Below are 20,648 nucleotides of genomic sequence, written 5' to 3'. Positions count from 1 at the left end.
CTGGTTGAGTGGTGTCGCAACAACAACCTCACACTCAACGTCAGCATGACCAAGGAATTGATGGTGGACTTCAGGAAGGGGAAGTCAGGAGAACAAACACCAGTCTTCATTGAGGGGTCAGTGATGGAAAGGGTGAGCAGATTCAAGTTCCTGGGCATATCTCAGAGGATCTATCTTGGGTTCAACACGTTGACGCAATTACGAAGAAGGCACGCCAGTGGCTCTACTTCATTAGGAGTTTGAGAAGATTTGGTATGTCACCATAGACTCTTGCAAACTTCTGCAGATGTACAGTGGAGAGCATTCTGACTGGTTGCTTCACCACCTGGTATGGAAGCTCCAATGTGCAGGATCGAAAGAGGCTGCACAGGGTTGTAGACTCAGCCAGCTCCATCATGGGAACAAACCTCCCCACCATTGAGGATATCTTCAATAGGTGTTGCCTCAAGAAGATGGCATCCATCATTAAGAACCCTCACCACCCAGGATATGCCCTCTTCATGTTACTACCATCAGGGAGGAGGTACAGGAGCCTGAAGACCCACACTCAACGCTTCAGGCACAGCACCTTCCCCTCCGCCATCAGATTTCTGAACAGTCCATGAAAACTATCTCATTATTTCTTTTTTGCACTATTTATTTATTTTTGTAACTTATAGTTATTCTTATGTCTTTGCCTTGCACTGCTGCCACAAAACAACAAATTTCATATGTCAGTGCTAATAAACCTGATTCTGATTTGTGTTTTATGTCACTGACAAATAAACCTTCATCATTTGTTTCACTCATAATTTTGTGAACTCATCACACCTGTTCTACTGCAGGATGACTCAAATTGAGCCTCTGACAATACACATCTTTAACGGCTACTCCTCCATTTCTATCAACTTCTCCTTTTCTCATGGCAGTTTCCCGTGTAACCACTGAAAATGCTCTTCTGTCTCTTCCCACTATCTACTTAGTCATTTTACGTGAAGCAATGATTCACTTGCATTTCTTCATTATGCAGTCTCTTCTACATTGAAGCAAACCAAATACAAATTAGGTGTCGGCTTTGTGGAGCACCTTCATTCACTCCACAAGAACAACTCTGAGTTGCTGTCCATTTAATTCTCCATTCTAGTTCCATCTGCCCTATCTGTCTGTGGCTTCCTACACCATTTCAACAAAGCCTAACATTCTGCTTCATCTTCAATCTGGGCACATTGCAGCCTTCCAGACTCAATATTCAATTCAACAATTTCAGATAACTCACTTTTCCTTTGTATTCAGAACCTGTATTCTGTAATGTTATCCAGTTATATTACTTCAGATTTTCTCCCTTCGCATATATTGTCTGGTCTATAGGGCAGTTCCAGCATTCTCCTTTTGATTTGGTTCCCTGTAATTTCCTGACCTGCGTTTCACAGTTTTTACAAGCTCCTTTGTTTGTTTGCTCTAACAATTCTCATTAATCTATTAACCGGGCGACTCCCTATACAACACACCTCCAAGGCACATTGGCCTCACCCTATTGTAAATCCCAGCCATCCCACCCCTACTTTAAAACTAACCAATTTAAAACTAATTTGTTGACCGACTTTTCGAGTTCTGACGAAGGGTCTTTGAACTGAAACGTTAATTTTGTTTTTCTTTGCACAGACTTTCTGGGCGTTTCCGGCATTTTCTGTTTTTATTTAGTCAAGAAAGACGTGGCCGCCCTTTCCACTAACGCTTATGTCCTACTTCGCCATGCACACAATGAAACAGTGAGAAGCCCCCCACCCCCACTCGATATTCACGGGTCACAGCCGGCATGTCAGACGCCCATAATATTGCTACAACCTCGAGATCAAGTAGACGTTATACCACCGCTATTTGCTAAGAAGAAGAATATGCCATTTTGTGTTTTTTTTTAACAGCTCGCACTAAGTTATGTTCTTCTAATCCACACTTGTGACTGCGATCTGGTGCTACCCACACACCGTGTACGCGCACCTCCCGCTGCAAATCCAACTGCCAGCGGCGCGTCGGAGCCCGCGCCTGCGCACATCGGCAGCGTCTCCAGCGGTAATGGCGGCCTCGGACAGAAGCACCAGGGATAAGCTGCTGGGAGTCTTAGACGATTTGGAAGTGTTGTGCAGGTAAGGCGTGGCTTGTCGCCGCAAGAAGCGGATGCAGTTCGGAGTAAACTCGAGTGCTTTGGCCCGATGTTTGTGTGTTTTAAGGGGATTTTCGAACACTTCCTGGAATTGTTGGGTAACGATGGAGGGATGGGGGTGGAAGGTTGTGGCAGGGATAGAAGGCTGAAACGTTGCTGAGATAGTTTGAGGCAAAGCACCGAAGACGGACACAGGGATTTGGAAATTGATTCAATTAATACTACACTTGGTAGTGAGGTTCACGTCCCTTAAATTAAAGGGGGAGGTGAGGAAAGCACTGTGTAAAAGACTAGAAGCAGAAATCTTCATTGAAAAAAATGTTTGATGCGGCATAATCTAGAAAGCTGTAGACCAAGAGCTGGTAAGTAGAATTGAGCCAGCAGCTTTTCTTTGGCTACTGTGGACAAAATGTGATAGATATGTGTAAGCCCTGTCAGCTGAAACTGGGCATCTGTGGGGAATCAAGAGTATACACCAGTGCAAACTATAAACCTTGTGGCCCAGCATATCCCTTACTTCATTGTTGCTATGAAGCCAGGGGATGAACAGTGCATCAATGAAGAGTGCAGATGTGCATGCTGGGAGAAACGTCAGTGCCAACCTGTTGGAACTGCAGTGTAGGACTGTGTCTGCTAAATGGCATATAATAAACAGAACTATGCTATGTCACAACCAACAGATTAGATTGAAACTCTGCTGTCCTACCACATATAAGTATGAATGTGGTGGACAGTTGAACAGTTTGAGGGAGGAGGCAATTTCAAAGGTGAATTGAGAATGATTGACTGTGACATTAAGGTAGCATTTAACCAGGTGGGTATCAATAAATACTGGTAAAACAGAAGACAGCAGACATCAATGAGAAAACACTCCAATGATCGGAGCCACACCTTGCAAAAAAGTATGCAGTTGTAGTGGTTGGAGGTCAATCAATCCAGTCAAAAGGATATCGTACAGGACTTCCTCAAAGCACTACCCTGAGGACCAACCATCTTCCGCTGATTTATCAATTGCCATCCCTTCCATCAGAAGGTCAGAAAATGGGGAAACACGAGACTGCAGATGCTGGAATCGAGTAACAAAATCTGCTGGAGGAACTCAGCGAGTCAAGCAGCATCTGTGTCGGGGGGGAAACAATTGTCGTTGTTTTGGGTCTCACCACTCCCCCTCTCCTCTTTATACTAGCTATTTCCCCTCTCCCACTTTCAGTTCTGATGCAGCATTTTGATCTGAAACATTGACAATTCCTTTCCCCCTACAGATGCTGCTCGACTTTCCTGCAAATTGTTTGTTGCTCCAGAAAATGGGGATGTTTGGTGCTGATTGCACAAAATTCAATTCCATTTGCTGCAATTTGGCAAACAAAGCAAACCAACGCATGTAGCAAGACCAAGGCAGCGTTTAGTCATGTGTTTATAAGTGGCAATTAATAATCTGGCCACAAAAGTACCCAGCAATGGTCACCTCCAACAAGAGTGAGCTTAACCACCATTAAATGGCATTTGGATTGGTGTCTCCACAATCAAATTCTCAGTTTCACCGTTGACCAGAACTCATCCAGACTAAGCACAAATACTGTGACTACAAAAGGGGTTAGAGGCTGGGTATCCTGCCATGTGCTTCATCTGGCACCTCAATGCCTTTTCACCATCTTCAAGGTACAGGTCAGCACTATAAATCAAAATAAACAGCAGATGTTAGAAATCTGAAATAAAAATAGAAAATGCTGGAAACGGTTACAGGCCAAGCAGCATCCGAGTTAATGTTTCTGATTTGAGACCCTTTATCGGAACTGGCTCTTTCTTAGGTCTTGGGCCTAGAACATTAACTTGTTTCTCTTCCCACAGATGCTGCCTGACCTATGAATGTTTCAGCATTTTCTGTTTTTATTTCAGGACAGGAGAGTGATGGCATACTCTCCATTAGCCTGGATGAGTGCAGCTCCCAACAACAGTAAGTGCAGTATATACTATGTACAAAGTACAGGTCCTCCCCAGGTTATGGCACAGTTCTGTTCCTGTGAACTGTATGTAACCCAAATAGTTCACAAGTCAGAAATGCAGCCATGAAATGAGTTCCCAGATAGTAGAAAATACCTGCAGTCCAGCAGCAGCCGACAAATCCATACTGCTCATCTCCCAAACATATGCTCGTATGTACGGACTGTACATAAGTTGGGTGTTTGTAAGCTATGGACATCTGTACAATACAGTTAACTGCCTTGGCAACTGTGACAATACCTCTCAAACCCACAATCCCACAACAGCAGCAAGTGTTTGAGAAAACCACCCCCTAGATTGTACAGCATCACAACTTGGAAATGTGTTACTGTTCATTCATTGGTGGGACTAAATCCTGGAACTCGATACTCAATACTGGTGGTCCTTCAGAAGAAGGACTGCAGCAGTTCAAGAAGGTGGCCCAATGCCAAATGCGGATTGGCATTGAATGATGCCCAGATCCTGAGAAATGATATTTCCAATAAAAAAGTCAAATAGCCTCCTAAGCAGTAAATCTTTATTCTCTAAAGAGGACAAGTAAGTTGGGCACATGGCAGTGATATTACTGCACTATACTAACACCAGTAAACAGTGAAGACATGTATGGTGTTCTTGTCACTTCTTAAAGATACAAAATCTTTGTCTATTCATGGCTCTTTGGTTTTGATTTTATAAGGAGCAAAATTCTTGGGTCTGCAAATGAATCTTTTCCTCTGTCCACTGATAACCTGTCACCATTGGCAGGTCTTGTAATATGAGTGTCTGTTTTGAGAGTTTTGTGTAGGGCATATGGGCTATGTGGCCTGCTCGTTGTAGTGTAATTTGGGTCTCAGTGCTCGGGACATTGGCAAGGTAGAGGTTGTTAATGTTAATTCTCTTTTTCTTACAGTGGAAATGGAAGGTTTTGTGGTGTTAGTATTGATACTATCTACAGAACTTTGAGGTGCTACTGGCTTCAGAAACTTATAGGAGGGCAGGAATCATTAGAGTCAAATGGACTGTGAACTTTGTGCCAGGTTTTAGGTCTTAATCTTCAAATTATTTTTTTCCACAGAACAGTAAAGAGGCAAGGAAGTAGGGTGCCAAGTGAATAGGAAAACAAATGGGGAGTAAGGGTTGGAGTGATGGGGCTGAGGGAGGATGGGAGGATGTTGGGGGTTTAGGAGGGTGGTTGACTCTGAAGGGGAGGTTGTTCAAGGACAGGGAGGACGCAGGTTGAGAGGAGAGTTCGCGAGTCTACTGCAGACAAGGGTGCGAGTTTGAGTGATACTTGTGTGCATTATTGATGTCCATGCAGCAGAGCCTGGTCTCCAGTATCTTGGTTCCGCCCACCCCCCCACCAGCCACTGGAGTCAAAGTGGTAGCTTGTGTGCAATATCAGTCCCATGTTAAATATCCAAGTGGCAGAAAATTGCTGAGCTTTTATGCTCGAAGCTTGTGTTTGTTACGTTACAATAATAACAAGTTGCAATTCAGTAGTGTCTCCAAAGCAGAAACAGTAACAATTCTTGGTACGTCACAAGTGCATACTCTGCAAAAAATGGACAAAAAGTCAAATGTTTTTTCCCCTCCGAATATCTAATTCTGGGTATTGGCATTTACATCCACCCTAACCAGCTGTTCATTCCTTGAGCTCTGTAATTCAACTTTTGGGATTGCCTGAGGAAATTGAACTTTAAAGTCCTGAGTGACCAGATCCAGGAAGGAACTCTTACTTATTTTTGCTTTTCTAATTTTTCCCCTCCAATTTTTATTTTTAAGGGGTTAATTTGATTTAATGCTTTTGGTGGGAATGGGAGTTTTTTCTTTTCAGCTGAAGTTGTCACTGCTCTTGTTGCCAAATACCACAAAGTATCTTTGTCCAGATAACACTGACAAATGGATAATTCTCGTAACGTTTTAGAATCATACAATTCAGAAACGTATCCTTCAGTCCACTGAGTCCACGCCAACCATCAAGCATGCACCCACCCACATAATTGTGCACTTATCCCTTTTTATTCTCCCCACATGTACATCAACTGCCACCCCCTCCCCATCCCCCCTCTCAATTCTGCCATTCATCTACACACCAGGGCAATTTACAATGGCCAATTAACTTACTAACTTGCACATTTTGGGGATGTGGGGGGAAGCTTGAGTACCTGAAGGAAACCTGAGTACCTGGAGGAATTTCACACAGTAACGGAGAATGTGCAAACTCCACAGAGATAATACCAGACGTCAGGATTGCATGCGGGTCACAAGAGCTGTGAGGCATCAGCTCTATTAGCAGTGCCACTGTGCTGTTCACCAAAATGCTTGCACAGGTATGCTAGGTAAAATGGTACTCTTGTGTGCTGCACCAGTCTATAATTTTTAAGTTAGATTCTCCACTCTTTCTATTCAGTAAGATTGGGATTTGAAATGGGTGTCATAATGCTCAAACCAATACCTCCATCCTTCACCAAGACCTTGGAAGAAAGGGGTAAAAATGTAACACCTCAATTTATGGATCATTTTCTAATCCAATACAAGAATAGTTGTAGATTTCTTACCAGGAATCCTGCCTGCTGCTACACAAGAAATTTTTCTTTATTCTCGACAAGGGGTTTAAAAAAAATTGGAGGTCCACAGAGAAAGAGCAGGGGCATGACTAGTTCGATAATCACGCAGTATAATTTATTAAGTTTTATCCTTGAGAAAGCATTCCTATAAACTAATGCATCTAGTTATAATTGTTAGACTTTACTGCTATTTTCTAAGCAGTTTTGTCTCCAAGTTCAGCATGTTAGATTAGTGATTAGATGCATAATGGTCTGAGATATATGCCCATTATTTGCCTTTGTTATGTTGTGACAGTAATTTGCATGCATATTGTCTTTAAAGCATAGGAAATGGCTGAGTGCTTCACAGGAGCATGACTGGGCAAAAATGGACAGAGCCAAAGCGAAATTTATTAGGAGCTATGATTAACAAACTTTGTCAATGAACCATGGAACCATACAGCACAAAACAGGCCCTTCGGGTTTCAGAATCAGACTTATCATCACTGACTTTAATGACATGAAATTGGTTGTTTTGCAGCAGCAGTACAGTGCAAAAACAAAGTTATGATAAATTACAAAAAGAAATAAATAGTCCAAAAGAAGGAATAACAAGGTCATGTTTATGGACCATTCAGAAATCTGATGGCGGAGGGGAAGAAGCTGTTCCTGAATTGTTGAGTTTGGGTCTTCAGGCTCCTGTACCTCCTCCCTGATGGTAGTAACAAGAAGAGGGCATGTCCCAGATGGTGAGGGTTCTTGATGATGGATTTCGCCTCTTGAGGTAGCTCCTCTTGAAGATGTCTTTGATCGTGGGGAAGGTTGTGCCCGTGATGGAGCTGGCTGAGTCTATAACCCTCTGCAGCCCCTTGCGATCCTGTGCATTGGAGCATCCATACCAGGCATGCAACCAGTCAGAATGCTCTCCACCATGCATCTATAGAAATTTGTAAGAGCCTTTGGTGACAAACCAAATCTCCTCATACTCCTAACCAAGTAGAGTCGCTGACGTGCCTTCTTCATGATTGCATCAATGAATTGGGCCCAGGACAGATCCTCTGAGATGTTGATGCCCAGGAACTTGAAGCTGCTCACCGTTTCCACAGCTGACCCCTCAGTTGTGTATTGTCCCGACTTCCCCTTCCTGAAGTCCACAATCAGTTCCTTGGTCTTGCTGACATTGAGTGCAAGGTTGTTGTTGCGACATCACTCAACCAGCCAATCTATCTCACTCCTGTAACTAAATTTAAGAATCTCGATCCAGTTATCCCTGGATGTGAGAATACAGCACTCATGAGTGCTCATGATTTGATTAAAAATAAAAGTGAACCACCTTGTCAGTTTCATGGTATGGTTGGCTGGCCTTGGGAATGTTATATTGGTGCAGTACTAGCAGTGCTGCCCTTGAGGTAGAAATGTTTCATGTTGTTAGCTGTAAAAAAAAAATTAAAGTCAACACAATGATAAAGGGAGACATCTTTCACATTATGAATGGATAAGTAACTTCACTTGAATATTTCAGGTAACTGAAACTCTTGTTCTTCAAGAACAGGAGTCAAAATTAATATCATTTTAAATGCTTTTTTTTTCTCATCTTCAGGGAATTAATTGAGCTACTTGCATTATCCAGAAACCAGAAAATTGCACAACCAGGAGAAGAAAATCAGGTAAGGAATGAAAAGTGGCTTTGTACTATTGGAATGATTTCTGATAGGGTCCGATTTAAATTATACTGCTGGATTTAATCAAATTCAATCTAAGAAAACTTGGTTGATATCGGCTTAAAATGTAGGGAAAAAAATCAGTATCCAGTGGGGAGCTTTGCTCAGGATAATTAGAATCGCTTGTTTGTTTAAAACAATTTAATTGCTTTGATTTTTCCTTATTACAGTTGTGTCTGTCTGTAGTCTTTTATGTTGCTATTTGTATAAAAATCTATACATCTGAAATTATGTTTTAAAGATCTTAGATGCAAAAATAACATTCAAGTAAAAGAAAAATGTTTGTTTAATCATCTGAAAATTAATTTCCTTTCCAGATCTTGGATCTTTTGATTCAGAAGGATGGAGAATTCCAAGAAATAGTGAAAGTTGCATTGGAACAAGGTAAAATCCAGGAGGAAATGCACCTTCTGGAGAAAGAGGTGGAAAAAAGAGATGGTGACATCCAGCAGTTACAGAAACAGCTCAAAGAGGCTGAACACATATTGGTGAGTTATAGCTGTGCTTTTCTGAAAGCCTTAATTTGTAGAGAACTTTTTTGTTGAATTTTAGTAATTGGCAGATGATTAAGAATCCCCATATCTTCAGACTAATGTACTGGCTTTTAAAACCTCTGATCATATTATTTACATTACCTAATCTTCTTTCCAAAAGATGCAATAAAACCATTGTTATACTTTATTAGTCTTGTTGCTCACATTCTGACAATTCTGTTAATGTTTAATATATTTTCCAGCTCTTGCTGTCTTGGGATCCTACCTATAATATTGAGAATTACACTTTACCTGGGAAATATGCATCAGACTACCAAAATTCATATTTTTACTCTTCTGTCACAAATATCAAATTAGGTACAGTAGCTAATTGAACAATTACAAGGGTAGTGTCTATTCTGCTTTGTTTATAAGAAGCAGACCAGAGGCTTGTACAAAATTCTAAGCTGTCAATTTGCTGAGGAAGCATTGCACGCTGAGGTGTTATCTTTCAGCTGAGATATTAAAACGTTTGGTCTGCTCTTTCAGCTGTGTATAAAAGTTTCTTTAACGTTATTTCAAAGAGGAGCAAGGGCGTTAATCCAGAAGACATTGGTTCAATGTCACTAAAATAGATCATCTATGCTGCCACATTGCTGTTTGTGAGTTTACTGTTTACAAATTGGCTGCCATGTTTCATACATTGATTTTCTAACTGTGGTGCATTTCATATTTTATCTGCAGATGTGTGTGTTTTTAGAGATCAGTGATCAGGAGAACCATGTTAATTTATCCTTCCTCTTTCATTATCTATTGTAGCAGCACTGAGGTCAACTAACTCAGCACAGACCCAGGAATCACTTGTTATAGAGTCATAGAGCAATACAGCATGGATACAGGCCCTTCAGCCCAACTGTCCATGCCAACCACATTGTCCACCCAGCTAGTCCCAATTTCCTGTGTTTGGCCCATATCCCTCCAAGCCCTGCCCCTCCATGTACCTGTTCAAGTGCTGCTTAAATGGTATTATTGTTCCTGCCTCTACCACTTCCTCTGGCAGTTCATTCCATATACTCACCACCCTCTGTGTGGAAAAAGTTGCCCCTCAGGTCCCTTTTTAAATCTTCCCCTCTCACCCTAAACCTATGCCCCTAGTTTTGGACTCCCCTAGCCCTGGGGGAAAAATACTTGCTACCATCCACTTTATCTATGCCTCTCATCATTTTAAAAGCTTATATAAGGTCGCCTCTCATTCTCCTATGTTCCAGGAATAAAGACCTAGCCTGGCCAACCTCTCCCTATAACTCGGGCCCTTTAGACCTGGCAAAACCCTCATAAATCTTTTCTGTACTCTTTCCAGTTTAACCACATCTTTCCTGTAACAGGATGACCAAAACTGTACCCACTACTCCAAGTGTGGCCTCACCAACGACTTGCACAACTGCAACATAATGTCCCAACTCCTATATTCAATGCCCTGACTGATGAAGGCCAGCGTAGTAAATGCCTTTTTCCACCACCCTGTGATGCTGCTTTCAACGAACTATGCACTTGTACTCCCAGGTCTCTGTTTCATTACACTTCCTAGTGCTCTACCCATTCATAGTATAAGTTCTACACTGGTTTGACTTTCCAAAATGCATCACATCACACTTATCTGTTTTGAAATCCATTTGCCACTCCTCTGTCTACTTCCCTAACTGTGATAACCTTTTCCACTATCAACAACACCTCCTAATTTCATGTCGTCTGTAAATTTACTGATCAAGCCTTGTGCATTTGTTTGTTGAATCATGTGATCTGTGTGTCTTCTCAATGGAGATTGTGGTCCATCAGCTACCCTATCAGATATATTTTATATTTTCTTGTGACGTAGAGGAGGCCATTCAACCCATCAAGTCTATGCTGTTTCTCAGAATAATCCCATTCCCCCAACTATTTCCTGTAAACTACTCTCATGCCCATTTACACCCTGATTTCATCTGTCAGTCTCTTTGCCATTCCTACCCTTCTCATTTGGAGAGACGCAGATAAGATCCTGGCACATTTAATCTATGCACATCTTAAAACACAAAGAATTGAATTTTGGCAAATGATCTTGGTTGCCCGTGTCTGCGTGGGTTTCCTCCGGGTGCTCCGGTTTCCTCCCACATTCCAAAGATGTACGGGTTAGGAAGTTGTGGGCATGCTATGTTGGTGTCGGAAGCATGGTGACACTTGCGGGCTGCCCCCAGAACACTACGCAAAAGATACATTTCACTGTGTGTTTCGATGTATGTGTGACTAATAAAGATATCTGATCTTAACTCTGTGGTTGCAGTGCACTGAGTGAATCTTTGGAATGGATTCTGCCATTCAGTTTAAAGGCGGATATTAGACTTTGTTTATTTCAGAGGGCAATGTTAAGCTGAGGAAGCTTTGAATCATCTTACATACCTGAAGAAAAAATGAAAACCTCTGCATAATGGTATAGGTTATACTTGGACTCTACAACATCTGAACCTATGTCTTCTCTTTCCCTAAGTAATAACAAACAAATGATTTCAAGCTGTTCTGTAGATCATGCAGCTTTTCACCAACCTCTAATGAAAGAAGTATGTGAAGATAGCTTATACAGTAATAAAAAAATAAAATTGCCAGTATCCCAAGGTCAGATTGAGTTACATTACACGTGAACCTTCAGTAGTCGTTTCTTGTTGCAGACAGTAATGATGAAGCTTGAATAGAAATTTCTGAGGACATTGCAGATCCGGAGATGGTCCCAGATTGCTTTGCTGCATATCACTGGATGCAAAATGTGATAACAGATCAATACACCACAAACTTGAGTGACCTCAACTAATCTTTGGTTAATGACATTTACCAGAACTGGATCTGACAGCAGTTTTTCAGATCAAGAGACTGGTTACATTTTTCTGCAGGACTAAGGAGATATAGGACATAATGGCTTTTCCTTTTCCATGTAGAAGCTATTTCTTTGTATACTACTTTAATTTTCTGATTCCAAGTATTTTAGGGTGTGGCCAGATGAAATAATTCTAATAACCTTGTTATTAAGAAGGAACATTGTTGAATCTGCTTTGGCTAAATATTAGGTTTGCCAATAGGTGTTTTCCAAGTTAAATAATTGTCTTTTCAGATGTATATACTCCCAGATAATATTTTCACCTGGTGGTGCTTAAATACTCAAATAAGCTGGAAGACATCAGTATTAGACTAATTATTGTAGTTCCTTAAACTGATTTTACAACAACCATTTACCATGATGGATCAGCATTACTCTGAACCCCTTATAAGTATATGAAATATGTTTTGATCTTCTGTGCCTTTCACTTTTGTTTCTCGGAAACGTGTTTGGAACCCAAATAATTATTCAAGCTTAATTTCATCATTATTAGAACCATAGAACCATACAGCATAAAACAGGCTCTTCGGCCCACCATGTTGTGCCATCCATCAAACCACCCTCACACTATCTAAACCTTTCCTCCCGCATATCCCCCTATCTCACATTCCTCCATGTGCCTATCCAACAAACTCTTGAACCTGTCCAATGTATCTGCCTCCACCACCACCCCAGGTAGTGCATTCCATGCACCAACCACTCTCTGGGTGAAAAACCTCCCCCTGAAATCTCCCCTGAACTTCCCACCCATAACCTTAAAGCCATGCCCTCTCATCTTGAGCATTGGTGCCCTGGGAAGGAGGCGCTGGCTGTCTACTCTTATCTATTCCTCTCGAAATTTTATATATCTCTATCATGTCTCCCCTCATCTTCCTCCTTTCCAGTAAATAAAGCCCTAGCACCTTAAGCCTCTCCTCATATTCCATACACCCTAATCCAGGCAGCATCCTGGTAAATCTCCTCTGCACCCTCTCCAACACCTCCACATCCTTCCTATAATGTGGCAACCAGAACTGAACACAGTACTCTAAGTGTGGTCTAACTAAAGTTTTGTAAAGCTGCATCATCACTTCGCGGCTCTTAAACTCAATCCCACGATTTATGAAAGCTAACATCCTATAGGCCTTCTTAACTGCTCTATCAACCTGTGAGGCAACTTTCAGTGAACTGTGAATATAAACCCCCAGATCCCTCTGCTCCTCTATACTGCCAAGTACTTTGCCATTTACCCTGTACTCTGCCCTGGAGTTTGTCCTTCCAAAGTGTACCACCTCACACTTCTCCAGATTGAACTCCATCTGCCACTTGTCAGCCCAGCTCTGCATCCTATCAATATCCCTCTGTAAGTTCTGACAGCCCTCCACACTATCCACAACACCGCCGATCTTAGTATTGTCCACAAACTTACTAACCCAGCCTTCCACCCCCTCATCTAAGTCATCTATAAATATCACAAAAAGTAGAGGTCCCAGAACCGATCCCTGTGGGACACCACTAGTCACTGCCCTCCAATCCGAGGGCACTGTTTCCACCACAACCCTCTGCTTTCTACAGGCAAGCCAATTACTAATCCACACAGCCAAGCTTCCCTGGATCCCTTGGCCTCTGACCTTCTGAAGAAGCCTACCATGAGGTACCTTATCAAACACCTTACTAAAATCCATATAGACCACATCCACCGCAGTACCCTCATCAATCTTCCTGGTCACCTCCTCAAAGAACTCTATCAGGCTTGTGAGGCAAGATCTTCCCTTCACAAATCCATGCTGGCTGTCCCTAATCAGTCCATTATTCTCCAGGTGTTCATAGATCCTATCCCTTAGAATCCTTTCTAACAGCTTACCCACTGTAAGGCTCACTGGTCTGTAGTTCCCTGGACTATCCCTACTACCTTTTTTGAACAAGGGGACAACATTCGCCACCCTCCAATCCTCCGGCACCATCCCCGTGGACAATGAGGACTCAAAGATCCTTACCAGCGGTTCAGCAATTTCCTCCCTTTTAGATGTCAGTCTTCCCTAAGACTTCAAAACTAATTGAACTCCATAGTAGTTTAATGTAATTCTAGAGAAGATGCATTTAAATCTATTGTCTACATCTATTGTCAGTACTTAAATAAAAGAAATTAGTGTCTTTTATATGAAATACTAAATATATCCTTTTTCTCCCCAAGGCAACTGCTGTGTATCAAGCCAAGGAGAAGTTAAAATCTATAGAGAAAGCAAGAAAAGGTAGGTAAAATTAACTAGAAAATTGCTTAACAGTTGTACATTGCTACTACACTGCAGACTATTTAAGCGTAGTTCTATTATAGACTTTTTTTTAAGAGGAAAATTGTGGATTATAAGTACATTCTTCTATGCTTTTAACTATTGTGTAATGCTACTGATTTTCTGACTTCAATTGTAATATCACTGTATTAGTCTTCCAGTAGTTCACACAGCAAATTCCAGTCCTCTTGCGGGAGGAATTCTCTTCTTTTTCAATCTTTTTATTAGTTTTCAAATTAATACAGATTAATATATAACATCAATGTTTGTAGATGTAATACAAAGAGATCGGAAGAACAATCATGGCATGGATAATCATAAAAAACAATAAAGTATATTAAAAAAATCTGTAGATCCAACAATCTCTTAGTGAATGAATATAATATAAAAGAAAGGAAAGAAATAGATTTATTATAAAATATAAAAGAAAGAAAAAAAAATCCCCAAAACAATAAGAACATTTATGAACAGTATATCAAACCAAACTAAGCTAAGGAAAAAAAAATTCAAAAAAAACAAACAGAAAAAAAAACTGGACTAAAATTTCTTAGTAGAAACAGAGCAAATATTATGTCGTCAACTCCATTCCTCTAAGTTGAAAGGTTGTTACAAGGGGATCTATATCATGTGAAAATATTGAATAAATGGACTCCAAACTTCCTCAAATTTAAGCGAAGGATCAACAGTACCACTCCTAATCTTTTCCAAGTTTAAACATGATATAGTTTGAGAGAACCATTGAAATTGCAGGAGGAATTCTGATGCTAAATCTTTTGCATACTTACTGATGCATACAATTAAAGCATCCATGACAACAAGTGTTTTCTCATGAAAATTGCTTGATAATGTACTTGATATTGTATATACATAAATATACACACATTCACTGCAATTTTTCTGAAATTTTATGCAAGACTATGATCTGAATATTATTTAACAATTTGTATGAGCTGAATATTTTTATATTTTTTAATATCAGATCAGAAATTAATAATGGTTCTGTTTTCTTTGCAGGTGCAATCTCATCTGAAGAGCTTATCAAATATGCTCATAGGATAAGTGCTAGTAATGCAGTAGCAGCACCATTAACATGGGTCCCAGGTAAGAACTAAAATGTAATTGGCATTAAATATTTTAATTACCAGTAAGATATTAAGGTTCTAAAATATTAATACTCATTTCGTATTAAATATTCTTAATCACTTTGAGAGTATTGTGTGCATTTCTGGTTGGCCCATTTACAAGGAGGATGTAGAGGGTTCAGAAGAGATTTACCAGGATGCTGTCTCTATTAGAGGGTATTAGCTATAAGGAAAGGTTGGACAAACTTGGATTGTTTTCTCTGAGAGCAGACCTGATAGAAGTTTATAAAATGATGATAGAATAGACAGCCTGAATCTTTTTCCCAGGGTGGAATGCCCAACACTAGATGGCATAGCTTTAAGGTGAGAGGGGAAAGTTTTTTTTATACACAGAGAAGTAGGTGTCCGGAAATGTACTGCCAGGGATGGTAGTAGAAGCAGATATGATAATTCAAGAGGCTTTTAGACAGGCACATGAATAAACAGGGAATTGGAGGGATATGGATTAGTTTAATTTGGCATCATGTTCGGCACAGACATCGTGGACTGAAGGGTGCTTTTCTGTGCTGTACTGTTCTGTGTTTAATCTAATACAATTATGGTATTTTCCCAAAAACAGCACTCATTGTATGGGATCAGAGAAAGGTGCAGGACAAGAGATATTATACTTGTTCCCCTTCCCTGAAGGTGTTATCTGCACAATCCTATTCTGCTGCTGTTTTCCCTGAAGCTTTCAGTTATTTAATGTTCAATGATTTTATCCATTTATTTTTGAAACTCTGGGGATTCTTTTTCATCACTGTTTATATTTCATCTAATAATCTACCAAGCCTTCCCATTAATCCTTTTTGTGACGGCCTTAAATCTTCCTCCTCCTTCCCTGCAGTTACAGATTAAATCAGTGCTGGAAACAGATTTTGTTATAAAATCTCTCATTCAAATGAGAGGTTTTATAACAAAAAAACCTCTTATACAACCATTTGGCTCCGTTTGGCCTCATTCATTCAAATCTAACATGTTCTGCAGTTGGGTCATCCTCTGTATATTCAGTCAATTGAGATAATATCAGCTAGATCCCTCTGAAACTGAAAATCAGGAGAATTAATGTGTGACTATCACAATTCTAATATTACTAAATAGATATTTTTAATCAGCTGTGTTCTGATTTTCAGTGGGCAAGTTTTGGCAATCTGTTTAGTCACACATTGAATATTATTAAACAATTAACGAAAAGGTTTGCCTTTTCTCATTAACAATTACACATTGTGAGTTCTGATATATCCTTTGATTTAGGTGATCCACGGAGACCATATCCTACTGATCTGGAAATGAGGAGTGGCCTTCTGGGACAACAAAGTAACCTTTCAACCAATGGAGTGAATGGGCATTTACCTGGCGATGCATTGGCTGCAGGCAGATTACCAGGTAAGATTTGTCAATACATAGGTTATGATTTAAGGGTAGCACTGTAACAGACAGGTAGTGTTGTTGCTTCGCAGCTTCAGTGACCCGGGTTCAATCCTGACCCTAGGTGCTATATATGCAGAATTTGCATGTTCTCCTTGGGACTGCATTGGTTTCCCCCAGATGCTTCGGTTTCAATCCATGAACCAAAGACACTCTGATCAGTAGATCAATTGGGTACCGCAAATTACTCCTTGTGTTGGTAGGTGGTAGGAGACTCAGGGGATTTGTTGATCATGTGAGAGAAGTTACAGGGAACTAAATGGGGGAATGTTTGTCCCTAATTACTTTTGAATTATTATTATTGTTATTATTATTGAATAGTTAAGACTAAATCACATTGCTGTGGGCCTGGAACAGCGCACAGACTAGACTGGGTAAGGACAGCAGATTTCATTCTCAGGACAATAGTGGACCAGATGGGTTTTGTTTGACAGTTTGGTCGTTTCAGGGTCAGAATAATTGTTTAATTCCAAATTTGTTTAATTGTGTGTATTTAAATCACCTGAATGCTGTGATGGGATTCAAACTCACCTTTCGTAGTCCAGTAACTAACAACCACTATGCTAGCATACCATCTGTAGGCTGTATTGGTGGACAAATAAGCAGTCCAGTAAGAATTTGTGTTTTATTTTGGTGGGTAAGGGTAGGAATGGGATCATTTGTGCAGTGAAGTGACCAGTGCAGTAAATGAACCTTTGTGCAGCTTTTGTCTTTGTTCCAGGTGGAGTAAGTGTTTGAGAAAACAAAGCTTTGGGTACTTGCATCTGTTTCAAAGTCATTCTTTGGCACCAATTTTGGATAAAATACAACAGTGTTTGTTTAAAACTTTCTGTATTTCAGACGTACTTGCACCTCAATACCCATGGCAATCAAATGATATGCCCCTCAATCTATTGCCTCCAAACCACAGCAATGATTTCATGTTGGAGCCTCCTGGACATAACAAAGAGAATGAAGATGATGTGGAAGTTATGTCAACTGATTCTTCAAGCAGCAGTAGTGACTCTGACTGAAGGCACAGGAGTATGCCTCTTTATTTAAAAAAAAATGTTCCCTGTTCCTTCCTATTTGATACTGCTGATGCAGAATTGATATGAACATATTTATATTTTGATAACCTTTGTTGTGAGATGGATAAAATTCTGTGCACGTGTGAAGTTATGCTTAAAGACATGTTTTTTGCAGAATTTAACTTGCTATCCAATTATTTTTGATTGTAGAAGATGATAACACTATAAAGTAAGAAGTCCTGGATTAATTTATTCTGTAGACTTTCAAATCCTAAAATATAGGGCTAAATTGCCCTGCTATACATTAGTGAATAACATTTTTTCTATAGAGAAAGTGGAAATAAGTGTTTTCCCCTAAAACAGTTCAAAACTTTCCCAGAAGTTTATAATGCAACATGATGCAGCAATGAGAACTGAAAAAAACTGACGAGATAGCAACTATTGCAGTTGTTAAACTGTTACAGCATTTGTTAAGTGCATGTTACTGAGAATTAAATAAATTTTCATAAATATGTTAAGCTGTGACAAAAAAGGAAGCCATAACCTAAGATTAGTAGTCTAAAATTTATGCTATTATAGGAATAACTTAGCAACTGTGTTAGAACTAGTTTCCCAAAATGTGACAATTCCATTCTCCCTCCTTCCCTCCCTCCCTCCCAAACATTCAACACCTCGTCTGAGTCCCAACAGACTCTTTTCATAAGGGCAATTAAACTGATTATTTCACTGTGATATTAAAATTAACTTTCCACAATAATAAAAAATGTTTGTACACAATGTTTGAAATGTATATTTTGTGATTTAAAAATGTTTTCTAAATTGTAAATAAATAGTCTTTTACACAAGATAATATTCATGTATTTACTTATGGGGATATTTTCTGATCTTCAATGTGTAACATCCCTGATAGAGACTTCTAAGGAGCCTGCAGAATCATAGGCCTCAATGCAAACACTCAGCTGTGTGAGCATGGTGGGCATGTCTATGCTCCCCTACACCATTGGCTCTGTTTGAGGAAGAGGGTGATTTGCTTGTGTGGTATTTTTCTGCTCATGCAGGAGAGAAAACTGCTCAAGTACACCTCTCTATCAATGGAGAATAGTTGGCTGCTTACATGCAGAATCCCTTCACTCAGGAGAATTGTCAGCTGCTTTTAGGTATGTGTCCATTGACAGCAGTGATCTGCTGACAAATGGCTCCTTGTCACTCAGTGAGGGCAGCAATATGCTCATGAGTAGAATCTTTCTGCTCAATGAGAACATCAAGCTTTTCCCTGGCAGCATCTCTGGGAGTTTCCAGCTGTACAGACCATACCTCTAACAGGATCAAGCTGAGAATGCGTAGAAGCAGAAAAACTTTATATGGCTTCCTTCTATCTCTTCACAGAACTGTCACTTAATAGCTGCTGTATTACTGAACTTTTTGCTAATCAAGTGTGCTTGAGCGCTAAGGCATGTCATGGTCTTCTTGAACACAAGAAATAACAGGAAACTATTCTGTCCCTTGTGCTTGCTCTGCCATTCAATAAAATCATTGCTAATCTTCTACCTCAGTCTCACTTTCCTGGAGTAACACACTATCCCTTGATTCCCTGATGTATCCTTTGACAAAATACATCCTTCTAAGCTATTTTGCTTATCCTTCGTAACACAATGCTGAAGTGGTGCTGTGGGATGTCAGGCACAATGATGGACTTTGGTAATTGCCATCTTCGTTCCCTTTCCTCCTCTTCCCCATCCCCACTTTCTATATCCTAGAATTAAGATGGAGAAAAGTAGCTTCTTCCAATACCTGGCAAAGACAAAAGAGAAAATAGCTGCACTGACAAGCTGCGCAACCAACATATTTATGGCAATGTAGCAGCACACATTATCCACTGTAGATCAATTCAAAGGGGTTGCCTTAATCACCATGAAATGCAATCAATACCTGGCAGATTTCATATAGCTTCTGCCATTACAAAGGATGATCATCTTCAGTCTGGTAAGTGTGTCATACTCCAGAGGCCACCCTTCTGTTCCCATTATTTTCATGACCTTTGCATTATCCTACTTTTGTAGGGTTGACCTACATGTGGGGAATAGAGAGGATTGAAAATCAATGGTGGGGTGAGGATGGGATGTTTGGAAAAGTAAACATTTTATGTATATGTGTATAGAGAACAGTATTTTCAGGCTGTGTACCTCACCTTGACATACCTTTTGATGTGATGAAATCTTTTTCAAATTGCTCTGTGGTGTGGAGGATTCTCACTCTTGGAAAAGACAACTTAGGTCATCTTCCAGCCTCTCTAATGCTGGCTCTGGTGAGTCTGCTGTCACAAAGGTCCTCTCTGTGAGTAAGTATTTCACTTAGAAGAATATGTTTATAAATGAACCTGGGAGATCTTCTCCACTGCATGTTTCTCCATTGAAGCCATATATATGTTGCATTATCTGGCTGCCAAGGGGAGTCTGCCTCTAAGGAGTGTTGTGCTTATGTGATCTCTACACAGCAATGGGTATTTGTCAGGTATGTTGAATTATGTGTTTGGAACTGCAGATTACAGTACTTCCAAGAGAGTTGTGGAGTTGTTTTTGACCAATTTTGTGATTTTTTTTGAGGGGGGACCTAACTCGACACTATCGTTAAGTGCAAAGAAGTTTTGAATCACCAAAAAATAGGTGCAATCCAAGGCATGATATTGCCCTCACTCAAACTATGTGCTAGAGCTGAATGAACCATTGAACCTTGAACTCAATACTCTGGTTTGCTCCTCAATTATTTAGTACATTTACCTGTTCTGTCATGGAAGTAGTTTTCCTTAAGCTTCATCATTTTGCAAAAGTCTCAGAAGGACACAGAATAGCAAAGCAGCACATTTGTTTAGCAGAAACTATTTGCATGGATAAGACCAGGCCTAGATATTCTGTACCAAAATATAACTGGTACAGCTTTGCTGTAAAGAGGGATTTTAAATGCAATTTGTTTTCCCTAAGGCATAAATCTGTTGCTTACTACATAAAAACTATCTTACCATTTTGAAATTTTACTTACTCTTTTAATGCATTTTTT

The 20,648-nt window shown here is 40.1% G+C and overlaps 1 protein-coding gene across 1 annotated transcript; it reads left to right on the top strand.

The window, feature by feature from the left end:
• Positions 1-1,911: 1,911 nt before the first annotated feature.
• Positions 1,912-20,481, top strand: med4 (mediator complex subunit 4). Its single transcript, XM_052013675.1, has 7 exons — positions 1,912-2,123; positions 8,267-8,333; positions 8,705-8,875; positions 13,939-13,996; positions 15,050-15,136; positions 16,411-16,542; positions 17,425-20,481. Exons 1-7 carry the CDS (start codon positions 2,053-2,055, stop codon positions 17,595-17,597), a joined length of 759 nt encoding a protein of 252 aa, XP_051869635.1. The 5' UTR covers positions 1,912-2,052; the 3' UTR covers positions 17,598-20,481.
• The last annotated feature ends 167 nt before the right edge of the window (positions 20,482-20,648 follow it).

The sequence above is a fragment of the Pristis pectinata genome, chromosome 4 (genome assembly GCF_009764475.1).
Source record: "Pristis pectinata isolate sPriPec2 chromosome 4, sPriPec2.1.pri, whole genome shotgun sequence".
NCBI classification, from domain to species: Eukaryota; Metazoa; Chordata; class Chondrichthyes; order Rhinopristiformes; family Pristidae; genus Pristis; species Pristis pectinata.
The sequence above is the reverse complement of the archived record's forward strand: the minus strand, read 5'-3'. Positions and strand labels throughout refer to the sequence as shown.